General features: G+C 38.8%; 1 protein-coding gene across 2 annotated transcripts in view; it reads right to left on the bottom strand.

The window, feature by feature from the left end:
- Positions 1-7,275, bottom strand: part of Lemd3 (LEM domain containing 3) — a 65,571-nt gene extending 58,296 nt beyond the window's left edge. Inside the window, exon 1 of one of the 2 annotated variants that reach the window (XM_063255080.1) lies at positions 5,710-7,275. In XM_063255080.1, coding sequence (XP_063111150.1) covers positions 5,710-7,219 — 1,510 coding nt within the window. In that variant the 5' untranslated portion in view covers positions 7,220-7,275. The remainder of the gene's footprint in view (positions 1-5,709) is intronic. The other variant, XM_063255079.1, reaches the window with a different exon arrangement.
- Between the last annotated feature and the right edge of the window lie 5,545 nt (positions 7,276-12,820).

The following is a 12,820-nucleotide window of genomic DNA, read 5'->3' as shown; positions in this document are numbered from 1 at the left end:
GGGCCACCTGTGTTGGTGGAAAATAATCAACAAACTTAACAAATGTTTACTGAGCAATTAATTTATGCTATGGACACTAATGTGACTTTCCTCCACTAAGAGTTTGCCATGACCAAGGCAATAACACAAAACACTTTATATATGTTACCTCACTTAATGTTTAAAACCGCCCTGAAGCAGCTATCATCTTTATTTTTCATTTGAGAAAATTAAGTTTGTAGTAAAGTTACAGAGTAGATAAAAGTGAGGTTTAAGCTCAAAACTAAGTGAAAAATCTGTACCATTTACCACTATATTCTTCTACAGAAAAATTAATCCTAGAAGTATAATCTATCCGTTATAGTGGACCACACAATTATTAATTCACAATAATAATTACTATGAAAGATGCAGAAAGTCTTATTTGAGCACAGAATAATGGGCCAAGCACAAGGGTCAAGAGTTAAAGATGTCCAGAGACAGCACTTTTAAGAATGAACAGCAACTGGACAACAGAGAAAAAAACACATTCCCAAAGAGAATAATGTGTCAAATGCATAAAAGCACAAAATTTCATGACTTATTTAGTAAATACCAGGTAGATCAATTTTCTAGAAAGTAAGTGTGGTACAAGAGATTGCTAGGAAATGAAATTTGAAAAGGCAACCATAGTCAGAAACAGTTTAGTTAAACTTGGAGTTTACATTTGGCCCATATAAGAGGAAGCCACTGAGTAAATAAGAGAAAATGATTATATATGTGCTTTAGAAATACTCCTCTGGCACTAAAAAATGAACTGGAAGAGTTATAATCTAGAAGCAACAACAATTACTAGGCTAAAGAGTTCAGATGACAAACTTAACTAAAAACAGCGGTGATACAAAGAAAGGACTGACTCAAGACATTTATTTATTGAGGAGTACAATCCTTTCTCCACTTAATTGCTTTTGCATCTTTGCCAGAAATCAATTGTCTGTTACATCGGTATCTATTTTGGGACTTTATATTGACACTTTGGTGGTTTGTCTATCTTGATATCAATGATGTTTTATCATAATTGGTGTAACTTTGTGATAATTCGTGGGATTGGGGAGGGTTGGAGCTCTAATTTTGTTCCTTATCAAAGTTGATTAGGTTATTCTGAGTCTTTTCTATTTTTACAGAAATGTAAGAATCAAAATGTTAATCTTTATGAAAAAAAAGAAAAATGATGTTGGCATTTTGATAAAGGATTGTGTTTTTTGACCTTTATTATTTTCTATTTGTTTTTGGTTTTGTCTTTTATTTTTAATTTCTCAAAGAAATTTCATAACTTTCTTCTTTTCTAATAAACGTACTTGGTGTTAAAAAAAAAAAAAAGATACACAGGAAACAGAGCTACAAGATGTGGCTGAAGGAAGATGGTGACTGAAAGGAAGAAAGGAATCCAAGCAAATGCAAAGCTTTTGGGCTCTGGGAGGATAGAACATAATTACAACAAGGCACAGAAGGGCAAAAAACAAAGTGGAAGAAAAGCATCAGATGGCACTGATACTTCTGGTGCAGCCAAAAGATATTTAACAAGACAAACAAGTCTAGAACTCAGAAGAGAAATCTAAGGTGAAAATACAAAATTGAAAGATATTACACAGAAGAGCAAATTAAACTGCCAAGGGAATGTGTACAAAAGATTAGTAAAAATAAAGTTCCAGAGACTAAAAATACTTAAAACATAGGCAGGGAGGAATATGACAATTAGAAGAATGTAGTAAGAACATAGAAGTTTGGTGAGAAATGTTTAATAAAGCAAGTAGTTGTCAAAGCCCTGAACGTACCAAAGGCATAGAGTAGAAACTGAGTAACAGGTGTCTTGAAACAGGTTACAGAGGAATTATGGGTAAAAATAATCAAACTAGTCAGGACTGAATAGGAGAGGAAAAAATAAAATGAATGGCTTGCCTTAGAAAACAGTAGCACCTAAAGAATACAGTTGAAGACTTACAGTGTACCATTTTGACAAGATGAGAAAGTGACAAGTGGAAAATAGTTTCAAATGATACCTTTGTACTTAACATTAACATGGAAAAGTTACTTAATATACAATTTTAAGTTTAAAAAATCAAGTTGCATAATACATATATCATGATGTCACTTCAAATTTAGACTCGCCTTTAAGGCCTTTAAGTCCATTATGATTTCGCCCATGCCTAATCTAGGACTTCATCATTTGCCATTCTTCATTTTCTTCTTCATTCACTATAATCCAACAACCCTGACAACCCTTTGATCCCTTCAACATACAAGCTTGTTCTTGCTTCAGGAGTCTTGCACTTGCTGTTACTTCTGCCAGAACGTTCTTCCTGTCAGTGGCTAAATCCTTCAAGTCATGCAGATTTCAGTTCAAATTTCACCTCAGAGAAGGCTGCCAACTTGTATGTGACACTGCGTTATTTTAACTTAGCCCTCCAAAGTTACTAGCATCTTCCGTGTTAACTAGTAGTATGCTAAATTCTTACTTACTTATCCATCTTCCCTCCTAGGAAAGAAATTTTTCTTCCAAAAGAAAAATTTCATCTTCCACATATCCAAGTATTATTCATATTATTTCTGTTAAGTCTGGCACATAGTAGGTATTCTATAGCTGAACAGAAATCTACATGCACACATATTTACATGAAAAATACTAAGGATGCTCTGAAAAGATCTAATATTTCAATTTATTAATATCAGGTGTGGGAATAAGACTAGGAAAATATATAATACCAACTCATTTCTATTCATGTCTTCTGTACAAGTCATACTTTTTATAAAATAATGACCATGAAACTAAGTCAATTTTTAGAGGAGGAGAGGAACCGTCATAACTTAATCATCTATGGGATAAATAAGTTGACTGCAGGCTGATCTTCAAGTTGATTTGACTGTTCTAAATTGGAGTTTTAAACCTTCAAGTGGAAAAATGCTTAAAAATCATATAATCCAACTTCTAATTTTTTAAATTTAGAAATAGTAATTTAACACAAATAATTTTTAAAAAATAGGAAGTTGATATAAAACCCAAAGGTTAAACAATTGAGAAATTAACAGACTAATTTATATTGTACATAATTCAAATAATAACTAATAAAAGCTGACTGTCACATATAACCTGCAATTTTCTAGTGAAATTATTACTCTAAGTAAAACTACTTCCTTATGCACACTATTTGACCAATAATGATACACTCACTCATTTCTATTTACATTTTCTATACAAGTCATGCCTTTTATAAAATAATGACCAGGAGTCTAACACAGCCAATCTATTCTTTCTATTTTGTAGTTTAGCATCATAATATGACAAAGGATTCAGAATACGTAAATATAATCAGTAAAATTTGTCACTCTTAAAACCCTAGCACTATCAGGTGACCAGACTAACTGAACTAGTAGATACTTCTCTTCACTGGGGTAGACAACATACAAGGATTCATTACACTTTGATTCAAAGTTTCTGTCTGCATTTCTACAATATATATTTAATGGAATAAAAAATAACTGTTAGATAAGTAAGCAATGCACTACAAATATTAACCACAGAAAATGTCTTAAAACATTTCATCACAGAAAGTTACTAGAAATAAACCAAATGTCACCTGAGTTTCTAAATAAAAGCACCTTAAGCTTTCTTTTTTTAACCAAATTATCTCATATTATCCTTCTAACAATTCCATAGACAGCAGATATTGTTACTACCATTTAGCAGGTTAAGAATGAAGCTCAGATGTTAAGAGTTTGACTAAAATCATCAAGCAAATCCTAGCACCTACACTTCAATTGTTTAGCCATTATTTTTTTCCATTATTCAGCCTATTTCACATTTACCATTTGCTAAAATGTAGAATGTTTTATGATCTCTTCCCTGTCACCTGCATGAAGGTGAATACCAGCATTCCTATTGTATTCTACTTGAAATTTTATATATAACACTAATCATTGAACTTACAGCGATGAAAAAGATGTGAATTGAGAATTGTACTCATCAGTAAATCTGTATAAACACCTACCAAATGTTATTTTCTTAATCATAGTAAAACAGAGGTACCCTCTCAATCTAGAAAGCTCTATACAAATTATACACAAAATAGTATTAAGACACAAGCTTTATAGTGGGAGAAAATTTGAAACTAAATCTTAGTCCTCCTACTTACTAACTGTACAACTGTGGTACACTTAGTAACTTAGTCTTATCCTCATCCATGAAATAAGGATACCATCACCACTCTCTGAGAGTTGCTAGGAAGATCAAATGAGATAATATGTGAAAAGCACTTAGCTTTTAGAAAATGAGCAGATCACATAGATAACTGATGCTGGTAGGTACTGGTCATAGGTAATGACACTCATGTGAACTTTACTTGTTTAATGTCCAGTGAGCCCTTGAATTTTTCCACCCAAATATTTGGGGCAAGACACAAGACTGTACCTCATTCTTGCTCCCAATGAAGCAATTAAAGTTAAGAGCCTAATTTTCATTTCTACTTCAACCCCTGTAAATCAAGCAATATTGTAATAATCTACTGTGTATCTTGGAATTGGTTGTATCTAAATCAAAGCTTGTTTTGTGTCAGCTAACTAGAATTTTCAATCTATTTTGAAATAAAATAAGCCAAACCATTTCTTGTATGAAGAAATAGTACTTCTTATTGCAAAGAAATACATTTCAAATAAATACATGCAAAGTATGTATTCGTCAATTCATTATACACTAACCTACTTTCTTTTAATCTTCACAAGCACCATCCTGGTCAGTGTTACCATCATTGTATAGACTGGGAATAAGAAGGTCTAAGCATTCGACCCTACAACAAGGCTCTTACTCAATCCAAGGCCTTTCCTCTTCTTGTAATGTCTGCCAGGAATGCTCCAGTCTCTCTACAAGGTCATCCTCTCCTGTTTCAAGTCTTACCTCAAATAGTACACTTCCTCTGATCATCCAATCTAAAGTAGTACACACTAATTACACCATTCACATTCTGTATTTTTATTTATGTATCCAAGGAGAGGAATAATTTGACTCATTACTGTAGCCTGGTTGTATATATAGGACGCTGGCTTAATGAATGAATGAAAAGACATGCCTACAGTCATTCAATCAGTAAATTGAAAGGCCTAGAAACCAAACCAAATAAACTTTAATCCAAGTTCCTGCACTGACTTAACAGTATTTTTTCATAGATGGGTGGGAGGTGGTTTGGGCCGGAAATAATAAAGAGGTATTCCTTACTGATTTTAAAATATTCATTTTCAAGAAATTACAAAACCACCTACACATATACTCATTCTATAAAAAATTTGGATTTCAAGAAGTATTATACTGTCTTCCAGAATCACAACTCAATTTGAAAAAATATTTTTGTGACATATCTGAATAATGGTATTACTTTTGGACCCTCAGTAACTGCAAATGCACAAACACTTAAGGCTAAAAGACTTAGTCACATATAAAAGACTAAGTCACATGCAAGTGCATTTTGGTAATATTTGTTCTAAATTGTTTTCAATTTCACACCATGAAAGAAAACTTTAAAACCAACCATAAACTACCATTCCAATAGTAATAATGTTCTTTCTTAAAGATGACACATGTATTCTGTTCATTTATATGTGAAAATCATGTTCTTGCAGGTAAAAGTCACCTCATGTAAATACTACGTGCAACTAAAGCAGATCACTAGCAATGTGACCTTACCCATAGGGGTTAATACTTACTGACTCCTCCATCGTCGGATATTCCTGTCCCTCTCATTCCTAGGTAAGTCAGTCCCAGTATTAGGAAAAATAAGCAGGCAGCAGTTAGGAGAAACATCGACAAGTAGTGAGCACTGAAACTCCCTGGTAGGGAAACCTCCTCCCGTTTAAACTGCTGGAGAAGTTCCTCCTCTGGTTCGGAAAGCTTCTGTTGGTTGTATGTGTTTTTCAGGTAGGTATGATTAGAACCCATGTGGTTGGCGTGATTGAGCCTGAGTGAACTAGGGGTGGCTCCAGCACTGGGAGGGAGACTGTTGGAATAAATCCTGGGAGGATCCACGCTGAAGGACCCACCGCCGATGTGATTATTAGTTTTAAGAAGGGAGCCTGTAGACGAATCCAAGGTTGAGTCCAAGTCAGGAAGTGGCGAGGGTAGGAGAGGAGCCAGTTTCTTAGAGCTAACACGGTATCGAGGAATGGGGCTGGAGTCCACTTGATCGCACCCACCTCCCTGCTCCGCCGCCGCCGCCGCCTCTTCGAGATTTCGGCTCCTGTCTAGACTCCCGGCAGCCGCCGCCCTGTCATTCATCCCGTGTCCTCCTCCTCCTCCCTGAACTGAGGTCTCCAGCCGGCTGCCGGCAGATTTAGCAGTCAACGGAGAGACGGGCTTACTATGGCTGCGTCTGGGCCGATGCCGGGGGAGAGAGTCGTCCTTTAATACCTGTCTGGTGGAGGCCACGTCGTCGTCGTCCTCTTCCTCCGAGTCCGAATAGTTTTCCCGGCAGCTATAGGAGAGAAGCCGGCTGCCGTTCACGACTCGGCTCGCCCACAGCGGCTCCTCGGCGTCGGGGTTCCCGTTTTCCCCGTGGTCCGCCTCTTCCTCCTCATCCTCCGCCGCCCCGTCTTTCCCCGACGGGATCTGCAGCTCCGCGCCTTCCGACCTCCTGGCCCCCCACCAGGAATGGGGCTTCCTCCGCTCCGCCGAGTGGCTGTTAGTCACCTCGCTGGCGGCCAGGGGCGCCGGCGGCGCTTTGAGCCCGCGGTACTGGAGCGCAGCCCGGTCCTTCCTGCCGCCGCCGCCAGCCTGGTCCCGGGGACTGGCCTCCACGTCCGACTCATCCGAGCTGAAGCCCAGCAACACTTTGCTGCCAGCCGCGGGGGCGGCTGCGGCGGCCCCGGGCCCTCCCGGGGGGCTCTCCGGACCCGAGGCCGCCATTCGGCTCAGGCCCCCAGGGGTCCGCAAGTAGGAAAGGTCGCCCGAGACCGGCCGGACCCCCATCCCCGCCGCAGGTCCAGCGGCCGCGACCGTGGCGGCTGCCGTGTTATTGTTATTACTGTTCCGCGTCTTGCTGCCGCGGCCCCCAGACCGGTGCTGCTGCTGCTCTTCCTCCCGAAGCTTCTTAAGCTTCTTGAGGTAGACCGGGCGGGTACTCTCCGTCACGGGGCCCGGGGACAGGCCGTAACGGCGGAGCTGAGAGAATAGCTCCTCATCCGAGAGCTGCTGAGGCGACGAAGCCGCTGCCGTCGCCATTTTCTCTCCAGGGTGTTTTACAAGCTCCGCGCTACCGGAAGTGACGCGCCGCCCTAGACCCTGAACTAGACCCGGCTGCGTCGCCCTCCCGGCACCGCGAGCGCCTCGGCCAATAGGAGGCGCGGGAGGCGCTCACCTGAGCGGGAAAGGCCACCTGAGCGGCGTGCGGCTCCCGCGGCCCGGGGTTTCTGCAGACTCACGTGGGGCTGCAGCTGCGTCCTGCCCTCCGGGCCGTGTGTCCCGCTGCCCTACACCCCGTCCTTCCAGGAGCCTCCTACTAAACCACACCTTGACCTCTTCCTCTAAGGCTCCTGCCACCAGTGGATGGTAATTCTTGAAAGGGAATTTGCGTGAAAGTTCATGGCATTAGTTTTGATTTCACTCAGAGTCTCGCTGTAAGAGAGCTGTGAGACGAAAAGAAATACTGAAAGCCAGACCGGATTGGCACTTTTCGTGTTCGACTCGAGATCCTTTTTGGTTTGTCCTCTTGATAAAAAATAAATACATAAATAAAAGTAAAAAAATAAAATAGAAAAGACGTCTCACTGCGCTTTTTGAAAAGCAACAACTCATCTTCCCGCAGCCCCTTCCAAGACACATAGGGGAGACATTATACAACTTTCAATATTAGCAGCTATTTGTTTATTAGTTGAAAGTAACTTATTAACATGTTTTTCCTTTCAAAAATCTGATGACCTCACTAGATCATTTAGGGAAATGAAAGAGCTTATCGTGTTTCATTTTATGACGCTGAAGAAAGAGGTACACATCATCCTGTTTCCGTCTTAGCACCTTTCCAATAGTTTAATTATTAATTAAAACTTTCATTGGCTTTAAAAATATTTATGGTTATCCCTTTAAACTGTAAGCTCCATGCACAGAGAATCTTGTTTCTATTCTTAAAGGAGCTAGTAAAAACGCAAAATTGTTGAATGAGTTAAAGAACTGAAAAGCTATGAGATGAACATTGTGACATAGGAATAGTGCCTGATGATACAGTTTAAACCTTCATACAAAGGCAAAAACCAAAGACAGTTAAGATTTGGGAATCCTGCCCTCTCATTTAGAGTATTGGAAATGTATTCCAGAGGAGAAATTTGCCCAATTTCATGAAAATGACTTACCATGTAAGCACAACTGATTCACAATTTTGTGAATCTATGCCCTAGCAGCTACACAGCAGCATGCAAAACAGTATCTCTTTTACATGTTTTATCAGTTACTCTAGCCTAATACATTATACCCATCTGCACGGGGGGGTGGGGAGATCAACAGAACAGATACTAGCTTTTTAACATACTGAACACAGCATCAGAAAATGCTTAGTAACCTCAACTCTTTTTCTGGTCCTGGATATTGAACCCAGGGCCTTTGTACTGAACTGGACTCCCAGCCCTATTTTATTTTTGAGACAGGTCCTCACTCAGCAGCTAGACTGTCCAGTACGGACTTGAATTTACAACCATTCTGTCTCAGCTTTCTAGATTGGTAGATTACAGAGTGTGCGCCACCATGCCTGGCCCAGTAAACTCAGTTACTTTACATCTAGCGAAGGTAACAACAAAACTGATGCCATGAACTTTCACGCAAATTTCCTTTTAAGAATTACTGTCCAGTGGCAGGAAACTTGGAGGAAGAGGTGTGGTTTAGTAGGAGGCTCCTGGAAGGACAGGGTGGAGAGCAGCGGGACACACGGCCAGGAGAGCAGAACACAGCTACAGGCCCACGCGAGACTGCAGAAATTCCCAGCTGCGGGAGCCGCGCGGGGCTCAGATGGCCTTTCTGTTTTACGTCTTGCCATTCCCTCAAAAGCAAAACAAAAAAACGCAAACTATTATGTATGAGGTCACTTACTGGTCCTTTGTCATTGAGACTTTAATGTTTACAAATGTTCTTGAGTTCATTACTGCTAAATTATAATGGCTATGATGGTGGTTAGGTTTTGAATTTTGGCATTAAACAAAACAGTATGAATCTACCCTTGTCTCTTCCTTTTATTCTTAGCTCAACATTTATTTCGTACTCTATTGATCAATAGGCAACACAGATGTCTATTGTTCTGTCCCTGATTTTCATGAACCTTTTAATGTTCTCCTATAAGGACTGTTGGATCATTTATATTTTTCTGTGACTTTGGGTAAATGATTTACTCTTTTTGAGTTTTATTTTCTTTATACAAAAAAATGAGGAATGACAAACCATTCTCTGCTATTTTAAGGATTAAATGAGATAGACACACAGTAAACACTTGATAAATGTTAGTGAATAATGTAAAGCATTGTGTGTATGAATTAGCAGCATGGCTCTGAGAACTCCATGTAACCATAGTTAAAATACCACTGCACCCACAGAAATAGAAATGATTAAACTTTGTTCAAAGTATTCATAATCACACTTAGGACTGAGCAAAGATCAGAGGCTTTGATAAACATAGTTCTTGGTTATTCTAGCTTTTGGGGGCACCAAGATTTGGAAAGTAGGAACCGAAATTTCATAGTGTCCAAGTTATGTGTGGTAGGACAAATCTTAGGATCTTAGAACCTTAATTTATGCTTTTTTAGAGTGTTGACAGTACTGCCTACACGACTTGGCAAATGATCAGTATTCAACAAATCTTTGAGGATGGTGAAGGAATACAGTGTATGAAAATGCCATACAAGCATGTTGTTTACGTGTTAGGCATGATTGCCAGTTATAAATAGCAAGGACAATACACTAATATACAACTTTACACTTTATAAGACCTTTTATACACATTATCTTGCTGTGACAAAATATCTGACACCCAAAGTCATAGGAAGAAAGGTTTATTTAACTCACAGTTTGGAGAGGTTTCGGAGCATAATTGACTGGGCTGTAAGCAGGTGTTGTTGCACAGAGGAACTGAAGAGGAAAAATAGTTCATGGCAGGCAGAAGATAGCAAAACAAGCAAGGGACAGCCACAGCCCTATCCCTATGTTTTCCAGGCTACTTAGGGTGGGTAGCACTTATACCTTTAACCCTAGTGCCCTTGAGCCTAGTGTTGCACCATAAACCAATTCCAACATCACACACTCTAGACCTGGCCACCTCTTAAGAAACCTACCTATGACTGCATGAGGCTTTGTGGGGGACATCTAGACACAAGCCATAGCACATACAATCTCATTTGGTCTAGAAAAAAGAAAAAAGGAAAGAAAAGAACTTTTCCTCTCTGAGAATACAGAGGTTGATCTACTGCAGAGAACTGTGTGAGATTATAATTCTCTTTAGTTTCAGTATTTGAACAGACCAGCTATGATCTCAGGAGGATGGTCAGTGTCTCCATCCTGTTACTTGTTACTTCTCACGTCTAATATTTTCTTCATTTGCCAGTGGATCCTACTCCTACATCCAGACGGGCTAAATTTTAAAATACAGGTTATTCTGTACCTAGATTCTTAACATGGAGTATCATCTCAAGCTCATTTTAGCTCCATAGCCTTCAAAAATGTGAATAAGGGAAATAGTTATGACAGATGCCAGAAAGGTAGACAGACTATCTCCTCCTCTGGATGTTTTTAACTTATCTCGCCCTCAAGCCTGCTCCTCAAATATGAATATAGCTAACTCCCTACTCCTTTTGCTTCATAATCCCAGTTCCCACTAAAATAATTTTCACTATGTTACCCTTTAGCATCATTGAAGGACCTTGTATAGAATGATATGAAACCAACATTGTATTCAAATCAAGATACTCCCAAAAATTCCTGAAAAAGTATTTTCTTTAGTCTCAGTATTGGAAATAGTTTCATTTTCTACACTGAAACTACTCACTTGTTTTGTTTTTGCCTTATTTTTTTATGCAGGTGCAGTTCACATAACAGAAAATTAACCATTTAAAAATATACAATGAAGACCCGGAATATAGTTCAGCAGCACAGTCCCTGCCTGGCAAGCATGAGGTCCCGAGTTTGATTGCCATATCTATCTATCTATCTATCTATCTATCTATCTATCTATTTAATGACAATACATTCACATGTTGTGTAACTATTCCACTTTATAGTCCCCAAATATTTTCGTTACTCCCAAAGCATTAAGCAGTCAGTCCCTATTTCTCTCTCTCTTCAGTCCCTAGAGACCACTAATATACTGTCTCTATGAATTTGTCTATTCTAGATATTTTATGTAAATCAAATCAAACATTATGTGGCCTCTTGGGTCTGACTTTTTTCACTTAGCATGATGTTTGTGAGATTTATCCATGAAGTAACATACATTGCCACCTTTTTAATTATGATTATACAATATTTGACCATATGGTATGCAATATTTTACTTATCCATCCATCCAGTGATGGATATTTTGGTTGTTATCACTTTTGGTTACCATGAAAAATGCTGTTATGAACACTGATATATGTACATCTGTTTGAATAACGGTTTGCAATTCTTTTTCAGTATTTCACAGTAAAGTTCATACAGTGATCCTAATTTGAACTTTCTGAGAACTTTTCTGAATATGTTTTTAAAAAGAAAAATGAGAAAGAAGCTATCAGCCTAAGGTTTTTCCTATATCCAAAACTCTTACATAAGCAGACCTGGTAGTATTTTTTATAACTGACTGCTAAAAAAGAGTAGGTTTGTGCCCACCAAAATTGATGTTGAAGCTTCATATCTCAATGTGGCAATATTGGCAGAGTAGGTAGTGGGAGGTGTTTGGTCATAGGAGTGGAGTCCTTGTGGATATATGAATGTCATCTCCCAAGAATGCGTGAGCTTGCTCTGGAGAGACTGGTAAGTGACCTTGGGAGCAAGTTCCTCATGCTTCTTACTTCTGTTTGTGTGCACAACCATTCATGGGGTATCACGAGAAATAGAATCTGAACAGATGTGGTCACATGATCTTGACCTGCAGCTTCCAGAACCCAGGAGCTAAATCTCTCTCCCTCTACCCCACCTCTCATCTTTTTCTTTTTTAATATTTTTGATTTTGTTTTGTGGTACTGTGGATTGAACACAAGGCCATCACACTGAGATGCATCCCCAACCCTTTTAAGACTGCCTTAAAAAACTTTTTATTTTATTTTGATTTCTTGTGCCTCATCCTCTCAGAGTGCTGTAAATCTCTTTTTTAATAAATTACCCAGGATCAGGTATTCTGTTGTAACAATAGAAAATGAATAATGCCATTGAGTTAAAAGAAAATCAGTCCCAGATAATCATAAACAGTGAACCACCCGGATGATTATATAATTAAGAATTTTCCCTCAGAGTATACCCAAATAAGGCAGATGCTGACCTATAGCAAATCAAGCAATCATCACTTTGATTTCATATTCAGCCTGTAAAAACTCCCTGCTGATGCTGTTGAAGAAGAGGTCATAGCGTCTGGTTTTGGTACACTTGAATCCATGAATTGGGTTTTTTGCTGTTATAAATTCTATTAAATTTATTGTGTCTAAAGTTTTTATTCTAACAGACAGACACTACTAGTTTGTTTATTTGTCATGTTTCCCCCTTTTATATTACAACTAAGAAGTTCAGACTAAAATCTGTGTAGCAAGTATATAGGGTTATGCAACATAGGTTAACCCTATAGCAAGTATATAGGGTTATACAATATATATTTTATATAGT

This window comes from Cavia porcellus, unplaced genomic scaffold, assembly GCF_034190915.1.
Source record: "Cavia porcellus strain 051 isolate PalLab524CR breed Dunkin Hartley unplaced genomic scaffold, mCavPor4.1 scaffold_8, whole genome shotgun sequence".
NCBI lineage: Eukaryota > Metazoa > Chordata > Mammalia > Rodentia > Caviidae > Cavia > Cavia porcellus.
This window is presented reverse-complemented; position numbering and strand designations above follow the sequence as displayed.